Genomic DNA, 25,878 nt, shown 5'->3' with positions numbered 1-25,878 from the left:
GGCACGTTCACTTGATGGTTTTTATTGATGTTTTAAAACGAATAAGAAGGGGGCGGCAAAATACAGGCGGCCCATGGGCGGCATGTAGGTAAATCTGACCCTGGTGACAATGGTAACATGAAAAAATCCAGGGAGAAAACGGGAAACAAGGTTAAAAGTACATAATAATTGAAAAATCAAAAGGTTTTCGAATAATTATCGGAAACCTACATGATGGTGCCCAAACAAACCCACAAAACCCAAGACGAAATAAATGTATATGATAGTTAGTTAGTTAATTTTATTTAACGACGATCAGCATCTTGGCTATTTACGTCGGGGACTAGGCAATTTTAAATTTTGAAATTTAGTTTCTTGAAGAGTTTTAAAATTTCTGTTACTACCATTCTTTAATCATTATTCACAGCTTTGTATGTTTCCATCCGTCTGGGGTGAGTTCCTTTTTTACAATGTTCTTTTCAAAACGTATTCTGAAAACTAAAAATTTTGTGAAAACTGTAATCCTATTCTCACGGTGTTTTTAGCGTACTGAAAGTTCAAATCACTTATATTGTGTTTTTTGTTTTGTTTCCAGATGTGCCGGTAGTTTCCCTAGGATTACACCGCAGCTTGAGTTCTGTCGACTTGCGAGAGGGGATAGATGTGTACTTGGAGTGCAACATAACTGCAAATCCAAATGTTTACAGAGTTACCTGGAGACATAACGTAAGTTTCAAAGAGCTTTCCGTTCCTCGAGCTTTTATGACAAGGCTTTCGGTACGAATCCTTTTTTCCTCTCTACCTTTGAGAGCTGTCTTCGTCATCCGGCTTTGAAGCTCGCGTCCTCCTTTCGGCACTCCTGTGACATAAGGGCATATCTCTATTTCCTTACGAGCCCCAGAAAGCGTTGATTTATACGTAAAACAGGGCTCACGTGATAATTGAGGTACGATCTTTTATCTGAGAGGCGACGCTTTTTCTCGTTAGGGTGCAGGAAATAAAGCCTACATCTTTCGGCGAAAATGCTATCAGCGTGCGTCACGGGACAGCCTTGATCTTCCCGCTTTTCTTAATTTTTCGAACTCCGGTGAGTTTAGCGGTGAAAAAAAAATCCTGCTGCAACATTAGTTTTGAGGGAATCTTCTTCTCAGTCCGACTTCAAAGACACTTGGGAGGCTTTTAACCTCCGTCGCTACAGGCATGGAAACTGTACATTTCCTCATCTTATCTCATATCTTTAACCCACTGACCTCACTTGACCTCATCTTAAGTCAAGACAAAAAGCAAGAATGTAAAAGCGTCATCCCTGAAATTGAATTGGACTTTCTCAGAAAAACTTACGAGCCAAAATCAAAATACGAAAGAGAGAAAGCACTGGAAAAAAAAGTCGCTTGGATTTAGAGCCCAGACTCTTAAAAACATTGACAAGAAAAAATACTTTTTGTTCAAATGGATTTTTACTTGAATCATAAGGAAATCCGCTTAAAAATTAAGAGGCTTGGCTCTTCGATTCAAGGAAAAATTCGATTGAATCAAGAGTATTTTTTCTTGTCAATGTTTTTAAGAGTCTGGACTCTAGATCCAAGCGACTTTTTTTCCAGTGAGAAAAAAGTTTAAACCGACCCGCTCCATATCTCAGAGCTCCGAAATATCAAAACATTTACTGTATTAACCACATCAATACCTAATCTAAGGTTTAAAACGGGCCAAATTACAACTCAAAATAGTGATAAACAGACGCATCTCTCTGTCTTCAAAAATATTCTCACGGTGTTGCCGTATGAGTCGCTTTTAGATGAACCTTTTTCATAAAGGTAAAACGGAAGAATCTTGGGTATTTATGCAGCTTGGTAAATAATTCATGATTTGATTTGACTCTTCAATCGAGTCGCAGTAATTGAACGCATCATTAGTCATGGTCTCACGGCATAGTTGCTAAGTTCAGTAAAAACTCGGTCCAATTTTCATTTCTCAAACGGGAGGAAGTACAGTCTTTTTGCCTTATTTGTCAAGCACAAGGCGTGTAATAGTTATTGACTTAATTTCGCCATGGGAGTAATTCATATCTCGTCGTTAGCACAAATGCCGGTGAAGGAAATCAAGAGCCTTGATGCCAAACAGGGCAATAAAAGCCCTAAATTTCCCCTATCAAAAAGGTATTTTCCGGCCTTTGATTGCAGCTGCGTTGAAGAATAAAAGGTCGGCAGACAAGATAAGACGAAGCTTCGTGCTTTGCTCTTTGAGGGGTGCCTGAGTCAAGCATTCCTTGTTGTCTCTCGCTGCGATGAAGGAGGGGAGGGGGGTGGTGTCTGCGGAATTAATATAACCGTGATTATCTTCACTCCACTACAGATGATTTTATTTGAGTTTGCACTGAAACCATGCTGCGCAGTAGCCCGTCTCGACGCTCTGCGCAGGGTGCAGTTGCGCAGATTGATTTGAGGCCGATCTAACTCAAATACCAAGGGATTCCTTCTTCCTTTTCTTTCTTCTCCTCCTTCTACTTTCTTGCTTCCTTTTCTCTCTTCTTCTTCCTCTTCTCCATCTCCATCATCATCGTCATCATCATCATCATTTTTTTCCACATACCTCTCTGATGTTGCATGTATGTTGCGGTCAATAGCTCCGTAAAGATTCTTTAAAAGATTTTCTGTGGACAATCACTAATAAATAATTGGACGTGTGTTATGTTGGCAGGACAAGCCGCTGTTTCATAATGCAAGCGCTGGAGTGATAATCGGGAACCAGACGCTGGTCTTGCAGAACATTACGCGGCATCGAGCCGGCCTATACACGTGCGTCGCCAGCAATTCCGAAGGCGATGGAGTTAGCAATCCGCTCAATCTCGACGTCAAATGTGAGTACTCTCTCAGCCATCTTTTAGCCCTAACTCTCTCAACTATTTTTGCAAAGAGCGCATTTTCTAAACGAAATAACGTAACGGATATAGTTTTATGGTCATTACCGGGCGTTTGCACGTTGCAAATGTTTTCATTCGTTTTAGAGACTAGATTAGGGCTACATTTCTCTCCGACGTTCCTTTTGTGCCCCTTTTTCGTGTCGAATTGTCCGAATCGAGTTTTTTCTCGAATCTATGCAATTTTTACGATTTTTTGCTATTTTCTTATATCTTATTTTTCAGACACTCAATCCCAAAATTTACCCATGGAAAGAGAGTTTAGATAAAAGATCCATTTTACGAAAAAAAATGATTTTTGCACCTAAATAGATTTTTCCTAAAAATCCGCATCCCGAGTGATCGCTGAAAATTTTGTTCGGAGTTTCCTTAGAAGTAAAAATTTCGGTTGAAAGACATTTCGACAACGATTTTTTGCCCGCACACCTGGTTCCTCTATTAGTTTATGTCCACGCGTCTTTTCAGCAGGGGAGTTCGTGCCGTAGTACCTTAATTTATTTTTCGAGGAACGCTTCGTACTCTTAAAGGATGCCTATCATTCTTAAAATGTTGGAGCGCCTTCAATTTCGTTTGATACTGTGCAACACCTCTGTTGTGAAATAGTTGCTTGAGGCGCCGTGGCACGCTGCTCCCAACGCGCAATGGCGCCTACAAACCTAAGGGGATACTTCTAGCATTGCGCAATGCGTACAGTATCCCCTTAGGTTTGTAGGCGTTAGTGCGCTTTTCGCGCAGGTAGCACGCCGCTCCGCTCTGTGTTATGGCTCATAATAATTAAAATCGCGGAGTCGGTGTTTTTCAGTTCATGATTTTGAAATTTTTGCACACTCTGCATGGATTTTCCTCATTTAAATTGATGGGGGGGGGGGAATTGCATTTAAAGAATATATGAAATGTGTTTTGTAAATATTACGGTGGTTCTGTGTCAAATTAAATTATTCCCAAAGCTCTTCATAGTTTTCTTTTATATTTTGTGCTTTTAATATGCTTCAGCGCGGTGTCCGCGCAACCGAACGCTCGAAATCGGACGTATTTGACTCTAAAAGATCGATGTACATAGTCATACGGGTTAAAACTAATGAATGCGTGCTTCTTGGTTTTTCTCCAATTTTTATTCATTTTTGTAAGATTTCTTTCAACACAACTTTTATTTTCCGCGTGGACGTAAACTACTGGACAAAACAGGTGCGCGGACAAAAAATCGTTGACGGAATGTCGTGAAACCAAAATTTCATTTTAGCATGACTCCCATCTTTTCGGAGATAACTAAGCAGCGGTCGTCGCTGAATTTCATTCCGATACCTTCAGCCAAGTCAGTGAGTGCTCCTTATTGTGTTCCACAAACGTGGTTCCTCGAGTGCAGCACTGCCGTTCGGCGACTCGATTAACATAAATACGCTTCGATATCCAATCGCAAATTCGAATGACGTCACGCGTTGTTGCCATTTTCTCGAAAATATTGGCAAATTGAATCCTGGGCGAGGCAAGAATCGAAGGTTTATTAGAATTTGGGGACTTTACTTACACAGAGCGAATATTCACCGAACCAAATATCATACTTCGATAGGGTCGCTACGCGTTATCGATTTTCATAGAACGTATTCGATAGTGGTTCGATGTATCGTTTGGTTCAAAACAATAGAACATAACCTCATGCAAAAAATTTAGGATTTAAGTCGGACAAGCTGAAAATGAGAACATTCCTAGCAATTTTACTTTTCATTGCCATTTTATACATTAAGCCGCTTTTATAGCGCAGCCTCGCGCTCTACGACGCCCCATCTCCATTGCCCCCTATAGACGCTATTAGTGCAACGTCACAGAAAAGCGACATATATCGATTTTTTCGCATTGGTAGCATTGAAAGAGGTTATGCCAATGTTATTGTTTGGATCCAATTCGATATAATGGAGAATCCCTATGATGACGTCGCCACTAATAGCGTCTATCCTCCCAGAGACCATTAGGTAATTGGCGCCTTCTGATCTCCTATTACTCCTCCCTATTACTGCCATTTTTATACTAATAAGAATAAAAAATCTTCACGAGAAACCCGCTCTCTCAGATTACTCGATTAACTTTTGAGGCTATGTTTACTTGTTGAACCAGTCGATATCGATACGATATCTTCTGTTTAATGTATCGAATACGAGCCATCGCCTCTCTTCCGCGGGAACATATTAGAGAAATGCTTGGTTATCCACATTTATTTCACGATAATGACATGAATGATGTAGTGGAATTTTGTTGTCAGTTTCTGGGAACGGAACCTATCAATCGACGAGTGGAAACTTCCTCGATTTGCGATTGCACTGAACATGTGATTAAAGTAATTAATGATTGAGGATTATGACTATGTATCAAAATTAAACAGTTACAAAAATTATTTTATGAAATACTCCTAATTACACGTACACAATACATACATCATCTCATCAAAATTTCACGCAAAACAAGGTGATTGGATAATCTTTTTGCTGAGCGTCGCGTGCTGAAAACATTTTGTAACGAAATGTACAGCCTAGGAATCTAGCAGTCTTTGGACACTTTTGACCTTCCCCTTTTTTTCTTTTTTTCAAATTAGGAATTGTAATTTTTTGAGGATTTTAATCTCTTTCGCTATCTTGCATCTACAGTTTTTCCCCAGTGTTCTGAGTACTGTACGTTTAGCTACGACCTACCTTTTAATAATGCTAATTCAAAAGGATTTTGGCTGTTTTGGCACACAGTTAAATTATTTTCCGATTCTCCTCTATTAGCTGATCAAGAATTCACTCCTGACTTAATTTCGACCAAAATGGACATCGTACATTTTGGAACTAGTAGCCTCAAATGGACGTATTTCTGTCAAACGAAACTAAGCGCCATAGGGGGAGGAAGATAGAGGGGGGCTTGAATTGGCGGCGGAACCGGGCGTCGGGCTCATTCCGTCCTATACTCGCAATGCTTTTCCATGGCGCTTAGTTCCGTTTGATAGAACGCGCTATCCGGCATTCTAAATTCCTCAAAAGGAACTCAAATTGGCGCTTAGTTCCGTTCGATAGAAATACGTCCAAATGAAACCCATCAAAGTTGTCATTTACAAGTTCTCTGATGTTGTGGGTAGAAGAGCTGATGTTATGCTTCGCTGCGGTTCCGGCTCTCTCTTTCCCTAACTTAATCCTTTCTTTGATATGTCTCATTTTATTGTACTTAGATTAGTTAGCCTTTATACTCTTTTTCTATACTATGTTTCACCAATAAAGGAAAATTGAAATAATAAAAAAAAAAAAAAAAAAAAAAAAAAAAGAAAGTTCTCTGATGTTGAGGTTGATTTCAGTCGCGCCGGTGTGCAAAGCTGGGCAGCCGACGCAGTACGGATCGGGGCGAAAGGAGGCGGCCAGAGTGATATGCGAGGTGGAGGCGAACCCCGCCGCTGTGACGTTCTCGTGGCGACTCAACAACTCCACCCCGTTGGCGCCGGCCCCGCTCACAGCCGCCGACAATCAGCTCCGCTCCGTCGTTGCCATGGCCCACCAGTACGGCGTCCTCTTCTGCTCGGCAGAGAACGAGATCGGGCCCCAGAGGCAGCCTTGTGTCTTCCACGTCATACCCACAGGTAATCAATCCCACCATTCAACCGTGTCCTCTGTCCTCACAATCAGGGCCGGTTTGGCCATAGAGTACATAGAGTCGTAATGTAATTGGGAGAGCTGGCGCCACTTTTAAGCATTTTCCATGTCCCGAATTCCGAGACTCCTGTGTGACGCCGGGTCACTTTTTCGATACATAATCGATTGTTTGCGATACACGAATACCCGGCCATCCGACAACAACAACCAACAACAACCAACAACAACAACAACAACAACACACAACAACAAAGGAGATAGGAATTACCACGTACTCCACACCGACATTTTGGATCGAAAATGTATCGAAAAAGCGACCCGAACTCAGCGCACACCGGGTTCGGAATTCGTCGAGCAGAACATGGCGCCAGCTCTCCCATTTACATTACGACTCTATGTACTCTATGGGTTTGGCCAACACTGGGGGAAAAAAAAAACACATTGGATCTAGAGTCCAGACTCTTAAAAACATCGACAAGAAAAAGTACTCTTGATTCAATCAGAATCTAGCTTAAATCAAGAACCAAGCCTCTTACTTTAAGCGGATTTCGTTTTGATTCAAGCAAAAATCCGATTGAATCAAGAGTATTTTTTCTTGTCAATGTTTTCAAAAGTCTGGACTCTAGATCCAATGGTTTTTTTTTTCTTCCAGTGAAGGGTGCTAGGGTGCTGCAGCACCTCAGAAATTCGGACGGGTGGCTCAGAGGGCCCCGGAAGGTTTCTTGTAGGGGCTCTCAAAACTTTAAAACCCCATATAAAGGAGGACTTTGTGTTAGAGGAGGGCTCATCCGCGAGGAAGGGGCCCTGAAAACTTAAAAAAGTTCAGTCCTATGAACTAGATGCACGGTGTTCAATGTCGCTCGCATTGTTCGGCTCATGCGACATTTGCATGGTTCAAAGTTTCTCCCATTAATTTCGAATTTCCGGGAAAACTTGTGAGCTGATATTCTTTATCTCTTTTTTGTATTAGGTATTTAGAGAATTTTCTGCTTAATTTAACCCGATGATTCTAAGAATTTAAACGGAATATAATTCAAACTTTCCTGCAAGATAATGTTCAGTCAGAGGAAATTAAATGGATTGTGCCTTACAAAATACGCTAATTCCGCGCTAAAAAGTGGATCTCAGCCTTTTTTGATGCACTAATCGTGATTTACTTATGACTGAACTTACAGCCTTTTTAACGCAGAGGTTCCCGGAATTTCTACGAAACACTATGTAGCTGACTTGGACCGCGTTAAGTTGAAAGGGACCAAGCCACATCAACTATTGCCACATTCAACTGGGGAATTTAATTTTTTACATGAAAACGGTTGTGCGGAATTTCGTGCAAATTGTAGTGAATTTTCTACATAGTATTAAGTAAATTCCTTAAAGTTTTCAAAGTAATCTGCAGACACGTTCTCCTGTTAGATATTAAATTGCCCCATTAAATTTGGCAACAGCTGATGTGGCTTGAGCCCTTCTTGCTAAACACAGTCCACTTATAACTCATTCCGTTTGCGCGCAGAAAAGGGACAAAAAACGATGCGCACAGTTGAAAGTTCCTCGAACTTGTTCTGGCAAAGTTCCGCGAACAGTTGGACTACATTTTGCAATACGGAATTATAATTTCTGGCCCATCTGTAAAAACACTCGTGTATATTAGAAAACGAATGGGACATACGTTGTTTCTAAACTGAGAGAGACATTATAGTTCCTAATTGCAAAATGTAATCCAGTTAGTGTTTACAAAGCCTAAGAGAATACGTCTATTCATTTGGTAGCTATTGCGTGCAATAGACGCCTTTTTTTGAAGCCCCGATCAGCTGGATGGCGCATATATGTACATGAGAAGACGCAGTAAACTCGGAGATAAAACGACAAATCAATTAAGATGGTATTAAGTAGGAGCCAAGAATCCGAGAGGGAAAGACTCAAAGGTGGAAGGCGAAGTTTCCTTTTGAGCGGGAAGTGGGAGTCCCCATTAATCATATCGGTAATAATGGCATTGTGCTCATTGATTTCGGATTCTTTATTTAACTTAGTTTTAATCTAAAAGTTTTCAGCGCCGAGAAAGTATAGAGTATAGTGCCCCGCAACAGAATGTTATTGAAATAGTTGCGCAACTCTCTCGGGACCCAATATAGTTACACCCGGTTTGTGTCCCTTTATTCAAACTTGACGGCGAAACTTGGCTGCCTAACTAACTTAACACTCGTGAGCTTGCTCTCTGTGAACTCTGCCTTTTACGTGCAGCTCGCCCGACCGTATTTAAAATTGCATTTGTCTCTTGAGTTTTTCTCCGCCGAGCCGGAGGATCCGTGGACTCCAGGATTGTCAGAGGCCGGATTAAACCATCCTTTTTTACGCTTGGACATCCGCTTAGTCACAGAGCGAGAGAGAGAGGGGGAGAAGGAGGGGGAGAGAGAGGGATAGAGAAAAAGGAAAGCTCTTCCAACAACGTTCAAAAAGCCCACATGCCCTTTTTCCACGTAAAGTCTACTTGAAAGAAGGGGGGGACATCTGTACAAGAAAGTTCAGGTGTAAGCGGATCCAAGGGGGGAGGGGGCGTAAAAGGCGCACGCTCCCTAAAACTGTAGTTTACCTGGAGGATCTTGAGCATTTCTAACTGAAAATTCTACTAATTTTTCCCCAATTCGCATGCAAAAATCAGAAAAAAATTGAGGCAAAAATTGCATGAGTACATTCTTGTGAAAATTGAATTATTTTGAGTCAATTTTGCAACTTTCGAATCTTCGATCGGGAGACGACAGTGTTAAGAGACTATCACTTTGCGAAAGCCACAAAAAGCTTAGGAATCTTTCCTGTAGCCTGATTGTTGAAATTTTGTGTTTGTCTGGTAGACATAGATGCCATATATTAAAAGGCGGAACGTGATTGTTCGGCTATGTCTTATCGCTGCTTTGTCGTGCCTATGTCTGGTAGAACTCTCGACAAGCTAAAGGAACCTCCTAAGTTTCCGACAGTATGTCGTCCATTCCACCTGAAAAAGGCACGACAAAGCAGCAATAAGACGTAGCCAACCAGTCACGCTCCACCTTTAACCTATGTCATCTATGTCTACTCGACAATTTCAACAATCAGGCTGCTGTAGAGTAGTAGAATGAACTGTGACAAAAATGAAAATTTAGGGGTTTTGGGGAGTTTTAGTTATGATACAGTAAGAAACTGATTGTAAAAAGACTGTGATTTGTGAGGAAGTCAGTACTCAGTAGGCTGACCCTGAAGATATAGCCCGTGCATTTGATTTGAGTCCCACGTATCCCAGAAAATAACTAAATAGGAAAGGAAATTTTGAAACTCCGCGCATTGAACGTACGTGGTTTTGGAGTTCAATTTTCAATATCGACGGTGAAACAACCAAACCACGTATCTCATTTGCGGTGTTTAAAAATCTACGCTCACATTTTATTTTTTTGAAGTCGACCAAATCAATATCATTCCTTTAAATTTTCACAGAATTTTCTCCGCACAAAGAGGAAAAATCACAGAAATTTTCAAGACTAGACGTTAAGTAGTTTTTCATTTAAAAAATAAAGTATGACAGGAAGTCTGCGACGTCGCAAACCGAGATACGTGGTTTGGTAGTTTCACCGTCGATATGTTCTTATGAGATAGAAACCTTGTTCCTGAATGGAGGCAAAGAATAAGATGGATTTTTTTTCTGACGGAGATGTTTTCAAATGGACTTTTTAGACAAACCAGAGCCGCCAACGAACTGCACGGTGCAGAACCGGACGAACGACCTGTTGAACGTGGAGTGCAGCCCCGGCTGGGACGGCGGTCTGCCCCAGTTCTTCGTCATGGAGGTCGTCACGCACGGGACCCCCGAGAGACAGCTCATGGTCAACATGACCTCCTCCTCGCCCGTCTTCTCCACCTCCAGCCTGCTCCCCTCCTTCTCCTACGACGTCGTCCTCTACGCCGCCAACAGCAAGGGACACAGCGAGCCCAGAGTCCTCAGGATAGAAGCCAGCAAAGCTCAGAGCACCCAGAGGCGAACAGGTAATGCTCCACCCTCCCATTTTCATTCCATAATCAAAAAGAATCACATATCACGAACAGCGAGGTGATTTTTAAGATTGATAGACAAAGCGATCAGTGTTCGAAACTCACCTTTGAGTTTTAGGAGCCATGTGGCGCATCAAGCCCGATCTTTAGGCGCCATTGAAGATTTTTTAGGGGCCAAATTGACTTTTTGCCTATATATTACGGCGCATTTAGTGAAAAGTTAGACGCATGATGTTTTCGTAACAGAACTAGTAAGTAGCTGTAATTTGGGACCAAAAGACAGAAGTACTAAGAATGGAATTGTGAAGAATAGAAAAAGCAAGTTTTCACTTGTAGTGGTGAAAATTCTGAGTTTTTTCAATTCGAATGGATTTGTTTTTCTTTTTTTATGTGACTTCCTGGGATTTATAGGGGACAATTTTCAGGGGCCACGTTCCCTAGTAGCAGAACAAATTTTTGTTTTTCTAAAAAAAGTATAAAAAAAACATATCTGTTATCTAAATGATTTTTTTATATAAAAAATGTGTAACGCTTATATAAAAAAAAATCAAAGTTCAGACCTGACCGTAATATATGAAAAATGATAAAAGCTAGATAAGGTAATTTTTTTTTATACACACATTTTTTATTTTTTTATATAACGCATGCATACGAAAGTGTTAAAAGTGAACATTTTTATGTAACGATTATATAAAAAAATAGGTCATCATTTTCGTGAGCTTTACGCGAATTAGAGGAATTTTTAGTATGTTCGCGAAAAGCTCACGAAAATTATTACATTTTTTTATATAATGGTTACATAAAAATGTTCACTTTTAACACTTTTGTATGCATGCATTATATAAAAAAAATTAACTTTCGTACATAATATTTATCTTTTCCTTCTGTGGTTTTGCTACTAGGGTTGGCGTAGAACCTTCATTTTTTAGGCGCCATGGCCGATTTTTTAGGCGCATTTGGCGCATTGGCGCCTGTGAGTTTCGAACACTGAAAGCGATAGACAAAGCGATAGATCAAGAGATAGAAATTGTGATTGACAAATCGATAGACAAAGACGTAATAGAACGATCTAATCGGCGGAAATGTTTTATCATATTTCCTCACTGTCTACATATGTATAAGAAGCGGTCATTTCGACCAAGAGAATCGCTTTCATTATTCCTCTTCGCATATAGCTTTGTCAATAAAGTTCAATAATCAGCCCCCAGTGATCATTCTCGCAAGTTGGTAACACTTGGTTGCGTCCATACATTACTAACACGTACTTTACGTGTACCCATACTTTAAGTATGGTGGTATATAAATCAGTCAAGGCAGCCTCACTTAGAATCGTTTTTTTACTAAACATTTAAATGAAGGCAGAAAAATGTATGTATTTCTGCCAAACGGAACTATGTGCATTATGACTTGAGCCCTGTTATGCATATATTCGTATGGGGCTCATGGCTCATGTCTTAATGCACATAGTTCCGTTTGGCAGAAATACGTCCAAATGTTGCCTTATTGAAACATTACAAATATTGCTCACGGACGAAGGAGTTACGTGACATTATTGAGATGAAGTTGAGTTTTCATTCGTCACGAGTAAAATTTGTCCCAGGACGTACTCAGATGGTAAAGAATCGAAAAAATTCAATGTAATTTCCCCATTTCAAAAGCGTCATTCTATAGTCATGTGTATCGCGTAACTTCCGATCAGTCCAAGTGCTTGTCTGCAATGGTAGGGCTGAAGAATTTTTCCCCCCGTTCAAGAGAGGATTAGTTGATAACTGTAATATCATGTCACTTCCCCTTCAATTTTTCATGCAGGCGACATCAGCTCTCCCCAGAAACAACCAATCCTCATACCAATACGCACAAATGGGCTTAAAATTTAGGGTATAAGATAATGTTTGAGACTTTCGAGTATGGGCAATTGAATGCACCGGAGCCAACAAGATTTTGCAAGCGACAAAACGCGGATTACGCATAAAACAGCAATGAAAGTGAAGCGAAGAAATCCAGCCAGAATTATCGCCATCGGACGCACATCCCGGTCGCGAAAAGGGGAGGAATCAAAGAGCAAACGATGGCAAGGGGCGGAAAAAGTCATTTTCAGAGACGAGCACGGCGGAAGGGGCTCGGCTGTCGCGTCGCGAATTCAGAATATTATTTTTGCATAAAGAAACAATCATCATAAACGAGAGGAAAGGGAACTCCGATCTGTCTGAGATTTTTCACCGAGAGGGGATTTTTGGCAGCAAGAGAGATCTTGGAAAGAGGGAGGGTACGCGACTTGTCTCCGGGCACGAAATATGGCACTGAAATTAGACCAAGTTTCCCGGAGGGAAGGGGTGGAGGGGGAGGGGTCTCCCACCCCTCGGCTATTAACTGCTAGCGCGTGAATCTAATCCTTACAATCATAATTACATGCAATATATCCATAGCGTGTTTTAATGCAAAGTATTATAACAGTGATAGCTTTTGTTTCCGAAGTTTACAAATGTCGAGCGAAGACGACAAAAGAAAGTCTCCCTCCTTCTGATACCTTTCCGGGTCCCTCTCTCCACCGGGAACAATGCCCCGGCCGTCTGAAAGCAGATTATTTTAAAAGCTCCGCGCCGGGCGCTTGCCGGATAGAACCTCGCGCTCGTTTTCCATCATACGCGGGACTTTTTTCGAAACGTTTCGCAACTCCGAGCTCATTGTTAATTACACCTCGACGTGTATTTACGCACCGCGTCGGTGTCGGTGTAATTCTGCAGAACCGATACCATCGCATCGCCTGTCCGAGCGCAGCGATTTATGGGATCGGCCGTCGTGTGTGAAAAAACGCAGGGCGACCGGGAAAAGAGTGTAAGAGGGGCGAGAAAGGAAATGGAAACTGAGCGAATTCCGTGTAAAATAAATATTTGAACCGAAAAGTAGACATATTTTCGATTCGCTATCGAACGGCCTCCTCTTCATGTCAAATATTGTCTCGTTGAACCTGGCAAGTCAACAAACTGGGTGCGAATTTGAATCTGAATTTATAGGCCTCCGATTTTTTTTATCTCTTTTCGTATAACCCTGCAGTTTTTTTTAAATATTGGGGTGGTAACCTTACTCACGTGGAGTGAGTGATTAGGTACAGCTACTCAAGGAATTATGCCCAATCCTCATTAGTTGGAAAAAGATAGGGGATTTTGTTGCAAAAATGTTTTCCTCCGGCCAAAAAATTGCATTTTTTCACTTTCAAGATAATTTGCGATTAGATTTGTTTGTGATCAGAATTTTTATTAGAAACTATGCTTGAAAAAAACAAAAGAAAATTACTAAAATTCCAAGACAAATTTGGGTATTTTTATGTTTAAAATTTCTGGAAAGTCTAGGAATTTATCCATTCAAGAAGACTTGTAGCCCTGCAAACAGCAATGATCACGATAGGTCGTGATTTTGCCCATTTTTTCTGAAATATTATCGGTAGTCACTTACGGGATTAACATCTGCGATGTATATTTGTGGAAATGTTTTTCGTAAAAAATGTGCACAATTTGGCAACGCTGCCTTATGCAAAACGGCTCATTCAAACTCCGAGGATTTCATTGTAAACACGATTGTAAATGCAACGGAGAAAACTCATGAAGACCAACAACTACACGCATGCGTCGTGCTTTAGAAAGCCAGAGCGCCTGCAAGTAGATGTGTATGCAACCCGGACATCCCGAGAACACGAATAGTTGTATCCATACCTAGCCATTTAAAAAACCAAGGCGGCTTCAATTTTTTTCCGCCTGTGGTCATAAATTGGGTCACTCATTGCATTCATACGTTGTCGTTGCACGAAGATAGGGCGGTTTGAATTATTAATCGAATTGATACAAAGCAATTCATAAAAAAATGATAAATACATAAATAAAATGGAAACAATTAATGCGGCAATTACGGGCCTGGCTTTATCGACGATTACACACTTTATCTTCTTTTGATCTTCTCATTTAATTTTCTTGGAAGTATGTAAAAGTCATGTCCTATTGATTATTTACTATCTTTCGTATGTGGCAGCGTTGCCAAATAGTGCAATTTGCGGGACCGTTTCGAGCGAAAACAATGGAATCACAACCTTTCATGATTATTGTTCTTTTCAAGGTGACAAATTTTTATTTAGTATAAAAATTCCACGACTTTTCAGACATTTTGAAGATAAAAATACCCAAATTTTCCCGGGCTTTTCAGCATTTTTCTTGGCATGGTTTCTGATAAAAATTCTGAGCGCGAAGCACAAATTAAAAATAATTACCTTTGTTTATGTAATTTTTTTAATGTTTTTGAGATGTGATCATCTCCTGGAAATTTTAATAATTTATTCCTTGTGAGTTTTTGTTGAAATTTGTTCAATGTTTGTTTTTTACAGCGCTTTTAGCGGGTGAGCTGGAGTTAGGCCCCATCATAGGAATTTTAGTAGGCAGTCTAGTAACTCTAATATTCTTAGTTTGCATAACGACGGTTTTGGTGCGACGACGCCACATGAAGAAACACTCAAAAATGACAGATTCGTCAACGAAAGAAGACTTGAACGACAGCGCAGATAGTCTAGATAAGAATCCGGACATCATTCCTCACGAAGGTGGTACGTTTAATTTTAATTTTTTTTTTTTTACAGTTTATTGTTCTGCATTATTCTGTGAATTTTTAAAAGTTATACGACTATCCAATGGAAGTATTTCTGGGAGTCTACTGATAAGAACAGAATATTTTGTAAGCGTAACAGTTGTTTGTTTATAATATCCGTTAATTTGAATTTCCATTTTAATGGGTGATCCCACGGTCAAAACATCGATATATAACTTGTCAATCAAATAGTATGATGCGGACATGCACATTTTCAGCATCACAATGATAGTTTACATAGCAAAAACCAACAAAAACCAGTCTAACCTTGCGTTAAATAATCACCTAAAGTAAGAAGTTTTTCTTCGTTTACGTATTTTTTCGCCTTTTGTGATTCGCCTTCCCTTGGTCAGCAAGTCACTGAATGCAGCATAAAGCCAACGGCTGTATGATAATGATACCATCTTACCTAAATTTTAAAAAAGTTAAACATTTTATCCAAATTTAGAATCCGTTTCCTTGTGTCGTCTCAAGTGCAGTCGAGCTCTTTTACCGTTGTATTCTTTCTGACTGTAACCCTTGTTCATTTGTTCACAGATTGTTTGGATGAGGATGAGAAAGCCTTTGAGATGTACAGGAAAAGGAGGTCGTATCCTTCTCATATAGGATCAAATAACTGTGATACAATAAGTGTAAGTTCGTGTTTCTTAGAATATTTCTTTTTTATACTTTGAGGGCCATCTCTTGAACTCGTTCAGTCATCTGAGACCAAATAATAATAACTAAACCAGGAATGTCGTTAAAGATCGACGTTGGACTTGGCATACATTTCTGGAGCCTCATAGTTTTTTAACCGTAATGAATGTTTAACAAACATTAATCTGTGCAGCAGATTATCGCATACTTTCAGTGAAACACGACGAGAATAAATTAAGTCGGTGAAAAAATGAGTTTTTAGAATTATTTCTGATTTGAAATAAGTTTTAGCTTATGAAAATTAGTTAACGAGTAAGAGAAATTTTAATTTTTCCTAGTAAAAATTGGCGATAGGAGCTGCGTTTCAAAATACCATAGGCGTTCTTATAGCCGACTGAAGAAGGCGATAGAAAATCATATAGCTGGCTGTAGAAATTGGAAAAAATCATACGGCCGGGCTACACGAAGCGATAAAAAATTATACAGCCGGGCTATAGTTCCTATCGCCGGGCTTTACACTTTATCGCCTGGCTGTTGCTTTTTCGCCTTCGGCTATAAAAGGCTATAAGAAATTGTGTAGAAATTCGTGTGCTTTGTAAATCCTTAAGTTTGTACGGAATCACCTTAATATTTACAAAACGCACATTATATATTTTCCTTTACTACATATTTTTTTTCATCAATTAAAATGAGAATAATCCATACAGAGTGTGCAAACATTTCAAAGTCATGAGTTGAAAACGCTGACTCCACGAGATTAAATATTAGAGCCTAACACAAAGCGGAGCGGCGGCGCACTGGCGCCTACAAACCTAACAGGGATACTTCACGCATTGCGCAATGCGTGAAGTATCCCTGTTAGGTTTGTAGGCGCCAATGCGCGTTCCGTGCTGGCTGCCCGCCCGCCGCGCCGCACCGCAGCGTACTACGGCGCTTGAAGCAACTATTTCACTCCAGAGGTATTGCACAGTATCATACGAAACTGGAGGCGCTTTAATATATTAGTAATGGCAGGCATCCGTCAAAAGTACGGAGCTTTTCTCGCAAAATAAATCAAGATACTACGGCCCAAAAAGAGAGCAGTATTCCAAAAACTCACTAAGTCCTAGCATCCGTTATTAGTAACGTTTAGCATACACTTTATCGCCAGGCTGTTGCTTAATCGCCATCGGCTATAAAAGGCTATAAGAAATTGTGTTGCCGGCTACAGAAGCTATTGGAAATCTCACAGCCGGCTGTGGGTCTATGGTATTTTGGAACACAGATTCAACTGCCAATTTTTACCAGGGTTATTGAGGTCACCTACCACCTCCTGGCTCACTAGCAGATTGTGCCGCTAGATTCCAATTTTTTTTCTCGAAAGCAAAGCACTGCCAAAAGCAAAATAGTTGCAGGCATGCATGAAAATCTAGCATCCTCATTTTTTACGCCCCTTCAAAAATGAAAAACTTAATATGCAAAAACCCCTATTTGTGTATGTTTTTTCGTCATATAGCGGTAGTCAATCGATGTAAAATCGCACCCCGTTACCTCTTTGCATTATTAAATTTATCCGGGCAATCTAATTTTTTACAAGAGAACGTTAAATCGGATTCCTTTGAAATTTTTAAGGAATTTGCCCCGCACTAAGCAGAAAATTCACTAAAATTTGCATAAGAATCCGCGCAACCGTTTTCATGTAAAAAATTAAATGGTCCAGTTAAATTTGGCATTATCTAATGTGGCTTGGTTCTTTCTAGAGTCCATTTATACTGAGAGTCAAGACAACACTCCCTCATGGAGTCACAAACGGGAATAAAGATTACACAAATTGAACGTTTTTCGTAATCTTCGATCGACCCATTCTCAAATTCCTTTCTGCGTTCCTTCTCTCATTCCGTTTGTTCCTTGTCGAGCCCGTAATTCCTCGGTCCATCCCAGATTATAATCTTTGCAATCGGTAAAAATGTAATCTTTATTCCCGTTTGTGACACCGTGGAGGCCTAAAATACGGGAACCAATCAGAAATGGATTCACATTGTCTTGACTCTCACTATAAAGGGACTCTAGTTCCTTCCTGTTTAACGCGGTCCATTTGTGCGGCGATTTCCATTGCAATTATTTTATTTTTGTCCACAGAAAAATGACAAGATGCACGCGGAACTCTCGCTGACGAGTCCGTTATACTCGACGCTACTGGCGCAGCAACACATGTTGAGGCCACCGGTGGAACCGAACCCTCCTTGTCCGGCCGACACGACGGCCACCACTCCTCTCATTGAGGCCCACCAAAGAGAGAGCATGGTATAAATCACAATCACCACCCTCTTTCTGCGTGTTCGTGTTCGTGTCCATGTCCTTAGTATATTGTACGTATACCCCTCAAAGCATGCATTATTTTCTTTTCCTTCCCTTTGCTCTTGGTCAGCAGCAGTAACTTTTAAAAGAAGACCCAGAAAAAATCGCCTCGAAAGTAGACGAAAACTTGTCCATTTCAAGGGTCATACTCATAATCGCTCCTCAAACGGACCTTTCCCCTCGGAGGGTCCGTTATCAGTGGCGTGGCGTGAATTGCGATGTATCGATTGTCATGCAATTTAAACCTATGGTGAAAAATCGATTATTAAGGTGTTCACTGCAAACACCCTGTTTATCGATCCTTTTCCATAGGTTTAAAGGGCATAACAATCGATTTATCGCTATGCACGCCACGCCACTGTCCGTTATAAGTCGTATGTCGTCACCCTCCGGCCGAAGTATCATTAGCGCCATGCGACGTTCAAAAATTCCCGCCGCCATTTCATTTTTTACCGAGAAATTGGTGGTTGACTCTGTTTGAAAATTTCACTGAATTTTATCAGCAATACAAAGAAAATTCTGTGAATTTTTCGGACAGCCTCGTTGAACAATTTCTCTGTAAAAAAAAAAGTCGCATGACGCTGACGCCTGTGATACTTTGGTCTGAAGGTGACGTAATATGTTTAATATTGTGATAAAGACTGGTTTAAGGAAATCTTTAGCACAGCATCGTGTGAAGGACAAATTTAATGTAACTTAAGAAGTAAATTCTTGCAAGAAATTACAGCAGGTACTTAACCTGTACAAGAAGTTGATATTACAAAAGAAAATGTTTGCAAGGTTTTGGAGAAGAGGTAGGTTCACTTCTCCGGTTAAATCTGCACGATTGATTTCCTTTCTTGTACTTTTTCTCGTTTTGAGAACGACGTGTAGAATCAATCTGCTTCAACATGATTTTTACGCAATGTTTTTAACAGTTACTGCTCCCGGCTCCTTGTTTTTATGCATATTTTACTCCTGCTCGAAACTAATTCTGTAGAAGGCTCCATTTGATTACGGCACACAGTGGGTCGAGTCAATAGGAGAGGTCGGACAAAATTTGGAAACTTTAAATGCTTATGACTCCATTTATACGAACTCTGAGGTTTTAATTGGTTTCCTCGTGAAATTCACTTCTAAAACCAACCCTTGAAACTTAATATCTGACGAAATGAACATCAAAATTTGCAGTTTTAGTCAAAAATTTCTTGCCCGACCTCTCTAATTGATTCGATCCACTGTGCGGCATTGCAATATAGTTATTGCAAATAAATGGGGAAAGTAATTGATGAGGGGACACTTTTAAGTTCTAAGCTTATTTCTCAGGAAATGGAAGTCATCTAAAATTGATGTAGAGAAAATTATTTTGTGGCGTGAAAGGGACCGTGTCAAATCAAAACTATTCCCTAAAATTGTGTAATTGAGTACTGCAATTTACGTCTCCGGTTGAAAATTCCGATGATTCAGATGAACCATCAAGTTGTTTGAGAAATATGCAGTACAAGTACAATTTCATTGTATTCTAAAGTATAGTCTCAGGATGAGTTTCCTCTACAGAATTAGCGAGAACCTGGGTCCTTTTATTCATTTTATTCAATTTCGTTGCATGCAATGATTGTAATTTATCCATGGTTTGAGTTCCGATGTAGTTTTCCACCGAGTCCACCTGGACCAAGTTTTACAGAAACGCACCTAGCTTCCGTTTGGAAAAATTGAACCGGGAGTCGTTTCAAATTCAACTATTCGCAAATTGTTTTCCTCTTAAAATTCAAAGTTGAGAAAAATATTTTAACCCTAAAATATTTTTTTAAATGTATTCCTAACATTTTAGACCCATATAACTTCAAATCTTTTTTCCCCCGGTTCAATTTCCATGCGATTTGGTTTGCGTTGAACTCGGTCAAATTCATTTTTTACTATTTTTTTCTCATTTTTTTTTCAATTTTAATTGGATGAAATTGAAATTCCAAATATTCCTTTCCTTTTTTAAATTCAAATTGTGACCATCATAGCTGTGCTGTTGATATTTTTTCGTAGTTATTTCATCCTTACTGAAAAGGATAAAATGGATGGATTTACGTTGCCTAATTGTCTTTGATATTTTATTTTTTTAACCGATGAATCGAGACTTTCGCCGACGACTCGGTCTGTGCGTATATTCTTCATAATCCAGGGCAAATTCACGGAAAGTTTAAAGCTTTAAGTAAGCACGAAAGTAATTTAGTTCTCTGTCAAAAGAATAAAACATACAAGAAAATTAGAACCGTGAAATGCAGTTAGTCTGGTTCCTTTTGTTCAACGAGTTTTCATTCTTACTGGAAGAACGATAAAATACGGTGTTAAAGCTGGCTACTGCGGGAAGGCAAGAATACCCCGTTTGATTCAAAACTCGTAGCGCTATCTGTAGAATTTCAGCGGCACTAACGCAGCTTATTCTCCACGTGGTACCTTTCAGCGCCGCGACGCTTCGCGATGATCGCGTTTGAAGAAGTGTGAAGAGGAACGTGTATCCCTGTACCCTTTCAATACACCCGGTAAAATTCCATAAGCGCAAATGATTTGCGCTTTTGAGGTGGTGGAAGTATGGAACCGTTTGCGCCAATGTTTGAACTTGAAGCTGGAGAAACGGAGACGAGAAAAACTTTACTAATGTTTGAAATCTGATTGCACGTTGCAACATTTTACTATATTTTAGTTAAGTGATATGAAAATACCGCCTCCCAAGAAACAAACGAACACACAAGTTATGTTTGTGTAGATTGTGTGAAAGCGCAGATACCTTAATTCAGGATATTTTAATAAGAATTATTTACTTTATTTCTGTCAACGCCTCAGGTATCTACCATTTTAATCGAGGAACTTTAGGACGGCTTCCTTTAAATACTTTGTCCTTGATTCGTTTTTGATAAACCCGATCTGCTGATGCTCCAATTTGATAACTCAAATATATCACTTGTAACGTAAAATATGTTTCCTGCGATTTTGAGCTGACCGCGTTAGTTGTTGTGAATTTCTGACTGGACTTTTTCAAAACTCTTTCGCGAAAATAAATATGTTAGGACTCTGCCACACTCGTCGTTCTCCTTATGTCAGTAAAAGTGGAGGCCGCAGCTTATATTTCAAGAAGTCAACGGTTTATTATACATATTTAAACAATCAAAACATTTTTCGGAAAACTGATAATGTCGCGATGAAAATCAGTAATAGTTTTCTCTATCCGCGCAATGTGCATCGCTGGAATTGAGTCATGTGGAAGAATGATCAGGAGAGCGTCCTCAGTTAGTATCGCATGCGACGACTGCTAAACAGATTTCATTATATCTCCTGGATGCAACTATTCGAGCTTTACGGATGCCCGTGTTGCATACATGCTGAATTGAAGGCGTTTTGACTTTCGGGCGCATCTGCGCCGCGTGGCCGCGGAGTGAGCTGGATTGCGGGGTCTAAAATGGACTACATTTTGCAATTAGGAGCTATAAATTCCGGCCCGGTTTAAAAACAACGTATGTGCCATTAGTTTTCCTATGCACATAATTGTTTTTTCAGATGAGCCAGAATTTATAGCTTCAAATTGCAAAATGCAGTCCAAATGACAAATTGCCTTCAATGGACCAACAGACAAAGTACGAAGTTAAGCATTCTGATACTTGTTTCTGAATCAAAATTTCACGTAGAACTCAAATCCAGCAACAAAAATTACTGAAATTAACTCTTAACCAAGATATTTAATGTTCCTTGACCGTGAATTCAAACCTCCCGCTCATGAAAACTCAATGGTATACCTGTGAGTCAAATCGCACACTAAACGTTACCGTGTCTGTCTCTGTCGAACGAAAATTTGACAATCTCAATCTTGACGCTTTGGCTCAGCCATTAGAAAATTGTTTATACACTTTGAACAATAAAGGGTGAGAAAGGAACAATGCTCAATTGAGGAGTCTGTCGAAACTGTTGTAGGGCGCGATTTGACTCACGTAGAGTTTTGCGTTTCTTATGACCGGGCAATTTACATTTCCCGTAACCAATGTAACAATAAAAAGTTGATATCTTAGTTAGGAGTTGATTTCAGTAATTTTCGATGCAAGAATCGTGTTTTACGTGAAATTTTGATTAAAAACTTGTATCAGAATTCTTAAATTCTTACCTTGTCTAGTGCTTCATTCTGCATTTAAACTTGAAAGGCATCTCTCAGGCGCAAATAGTTGCGCACAGGTGGCATCGTTCGTGCTTCAGCCGTGATATCGTGACGCGCTAGGCATGATTATTTTATAGAGAAACTATTCGTGCCTAGGCGATGCCTTAGTAGTTAAAATGAAGTAACAGTGGTTTTTTGTCGTTTTTGTCATTTTTACAAAAATGACACTAAAAATCGAAGAAAGAGAAAATCAATGGACGTGAGAAAATTCATTTTACAATAAAAATGTATATCTACAGCATGTGTTATGTGTAAATTGTACTGTCCCATAGCAAAAGCAATAAAGGCAGAAGTTTTTAACGCAACTTAATTTTCTTTATGTTCTCTCCCCAGGTCAGAAAAGTGGAGTTCTGCGATGAAGTTCACTGTCAAACTTTGAAACCTTACCCTAAACAAACCGTGACGGCCACGAGGTTTTGACAACCTGAGAACCCTGAAGGTTATGTTGTTACGTTTTGTTAGTGCATAGAATACTTTTTAAGGTGTAAAAGTTTCAACTCGCTCAATACATTTTTATTTTTGACTTATATTTTTTATCGTTGTTCTCCAGGTTAAATTCAGTATTTCATGTTGTACAATTCAAAAGATAAAATGCGCAATTAAGTAGCTTGTACAGTTTTTTTTGTCTCTCAGATGCTGTTTTAAAATGTGATATACTCAGACTTTGTATAAAATTCAGGATTTCTACCGAGTAACAAAACCGAATAAACCCAAGATTGATTTATCACACAAAGTTACCCGTAGTCCTAAGTTTACATGATAAATGTGAGCAAACTATCTGAATCAGTCATAAAAAGACGAAGTTCCATTCCGAATTTGCAAAGCCGTCGGTTCAATGCTGATTCAGTTTCCTCTTTGGTAAAGATCAAGACTCTCCCTAAACTTCAGGCAAATACTGCATGAGCTGAAATGATCTCATTCGTAGTTTTAATAACATACTTAATGTGAGCCTGTGCTGTAAAACATCTCTAAAAATTTGAAACAAAATTCATAAATGCGTAAACACTCAACTTTTGGATTTGGTATTAGAGCTTTGAAATCTTCGTTTGGGTGAATTTGTGTAGTAGGTACCTTGCATTGAAATGCAGCTCCTGAAGCAGGTTTTTGTCAAAAAATCTGCGGACATTTTCAGAATGAACCATAGATCTGATATTTTAATTTTATTTCTGACGTCCTAAATTTTCACTCAAAATATTCAATTGTTTATTCGTTCACTCAGCGTTCTAGAATACATTTTACACACCTTGCCATACTCTGCAATCAGCTTGAGATGCTTGATTACTCTTTCTAATCAACAGCTGAAAAGTTTGAGAGGAATATTACAACTTTATTTCAGTTGACCATGCTTTTTGCGTGACACATAGGAGACCTCAGTGGACCATGCTTTTTGCGTGACACATAGAAGACGTCAGTGAGCTTTTAATTCAGTCTTGAGTCCGGTCTGTTCCGTGACGTATTGTTTAACCCTCGAATCAGAATTGTTAATTTTCCCCCAATTAATATCGAGCTTAGGTAAACTATGGTATGATGAGTGGAAAAACACCGAAAAACTATGAGTAGTATAACTACAGTGTAATAAGTGTAACTCAGATTCAATCGGATTTCGAGAGACTTTTGGATGAAGGTATTCTAAGTTTTGATAGCGTTGTAACACTGAGGTAAATATTACGCAAGAGTATGGTACAATGGTATATGCAATCAGGACTTGGATTGACTTTATCCAAAAAGTCTACGTGGGTCCGCTCACTACATTTTTTTTCTATGAATAAAAAAGAAACCATAATTGCATATTAATGATGATTTTCCCGGTTACATGTTTTAACACTAATGTTCTTTTAACAGTAAGTACCAACTTCTCGTGCTGATTCAATCGAAATAGTATCAATTATGCAAACGGTAAGAAAGTTAGGTTCAGAGTAACTCTGGGCTCACAGATATTTCTCCGAGCCACGAAGAGTGCGATTTTGTCCCCTCATATGTAGAGATTGTAAATATTTGTACCTTTGCACTGTAAAAATGTAAAAAATTTAATTTATAAAAAAAGAAAATAAAATAAATTTATGTAAGTAAAACTTAATGAGTGTTTTATTTCTCAGGAGATGGTGATCTGTGTCTGTAGAAACTGCTCCCAAAAATTACAACCAACTCTTAAAAATATGCAGTCGCCCATTTTCATCCTGATATAAGACTCCTTTATCTTCATTTTTCTTCGGTGCAATTTCTAAGTACTTTGCTTTCAGTATGTAGAGAGAGAGAGAAAATATATTAATTAATTACTGCCCAGTGATTTGGTTATTTTTTGCAGTAAACAACAAATAAATCTGATTCATCCATAAAGGGATCTACATGGGCAGACCTAGGGGGAACAGGTCCCCCTAGGCCTTCCCCACCCTCCTCAAAATCTACTTGGCCCCCACCAGAAAATTTGATGGATTTCACAAAAAATGTATTAGTAAGTAGAGGTGTAGAGGAATATATTTAATTATATTTAAGTGCTGTACTAATAAAAATAGCACTTAAATGTATTTAAGTGAATAAATATAAAAATGTATTTAATATACATTGGTAGAAGTTGATAACTGTTTTTTTTTATTCCCCTAGGCTTAAAAACACGAGTCCTACAGTTTCATGCGTGAGAGTTCTTCATTCTTTAACTGTTCCTTCATTTTAAGTAAAATTGGATTCTACTGAGAAATTCAAAATTATAATTCCGGGATGATAATACTCTTTAATTGAATCAACAGGAAATATCTATTTCAAGGGTACGACCTGTCACTTTCAAGAGATTTCCGGTTGATTCAAGACAAAATTACTTATTTTGGAAATTTTCAATTCATTCAAATTTCTTTTCTAATTGTATAGCAGCATTTTCTAGCATGTCTAGTTGCGCAAATTGCAATTATCCACAATGGGCCTGTTGCAAACTTTTGCTAGAGCAGAATGAGGAGTTGTTTCCTATAGATAATGCCTCAAAAATCACGATGAGCGCATCGGCAAAGTCTGAAATGCACTTATAAATTCACAATCTGCGTAAGAAATTTGCGTTATTTTGAGCTTCCCGCTTCAAAAACGATACTACTGCACAGGTGAACATTTTGTTAGAGGAGTCGCTCCATCGTCGGCAATATTCATCATGGCCGACGCTTGCGCAGTTCCTCGCCTAATTCGAGGAGAGTTCAAGGTCAATTAAGGCGGGCGAGGAAAATATGAACGTAAACACGCCGATTGTTATCTGGTTTAATCCTGTTCAGGTGTTATCTCGTCCCATCACACGTGTTTTGGCGGACTGGCGTCGGCCATGATGAGTATTGCCGCCAATAGAACGACTCCTTTAACAAAATTTTCACCTGTACCGTAGTATCGTTTTCGAAGCGGAAAGCTCAAAAAACCGCAAATTTCTTACGCAGATTGTGAAATTATGAGTGCATTTCAGACTTTGCCGATGCGCTCATCGTGATTTTTGAGGCATTATCTGCAAGAAACTACTCTTAGTTTTGCTCTAGCAAAAGTTTGCAACAGGCCCATTACCTACATGGTAAAATTATTGCCGATTGACCTCTTATTAAAACATTGCAATTAAA

The 25,878-nt window shown here is 39.4% G+C and overlaps 1 protein-coding gene across 3 annotated transcripts in view; it reads left to right on the top strand.

The window, feature by feature from the left end:
- LOC109029680 (nephrin) overlaps positions 1–24,374 on the top strand; it is a 477,751-nt gene extending 453,377 nt beyond the window's left edge. The window contains exons 9-16 of one of the 3 annotated variants that reach the window (XR_002008636.2): positions 575–705; positions 2,677–2,836; positions 6,216–6,494; positions 10,207–10,515; positions 14,894–15,109; positions 15,688–15,782; positions 17,905–18,134; positions 22,631–24,374. Coding sequence is in view for 2 of the 3 variants with exons in the window: in XM_019040258.2 (XP_018895803.1) it covers positions 575–705; positions 2,677–2,836; positions 6,216–6,494; positions 10,207–10,515; positions 14,894–15,109; positions 15,688–15,782; positions 17,905–18,069; positions 22,631–22,717 (1,442 nt within the window). In the remaining variant the exon portion in view is untranslated. The remainder of the gene's footprint in view (positions 1–574; positions 706–2,676; positions 2,837–6,215; positions 6,495–10,206; positions 10,516–14,893; positions 15,110–15,687; positions 15,783–17,904; positions 18,135–22,630) is intronic. The other 2 variants (XM_019040260.2, XM_019040258.2) reach the window with 2 other exon arrangements.
- Positions 24,375–25,878: the final 1,504 nt, after the last annotated feature.

This window comes from Bemisia tabaci, chromosome 2 (genome assembly GCF_918797505.1).
Source record: "Bemisia tabaci chromosome 2, PGI_BMITA_v3".
NCBI lineage: Eukaryota > Metazoa > Arthropoda > Insecta > Hemiptera > Aleyrodidae > Bemisia > Bemisia tabaci.
This window is presented reverse-complemented; position numbering and strand designations above follow the sequence as displayed.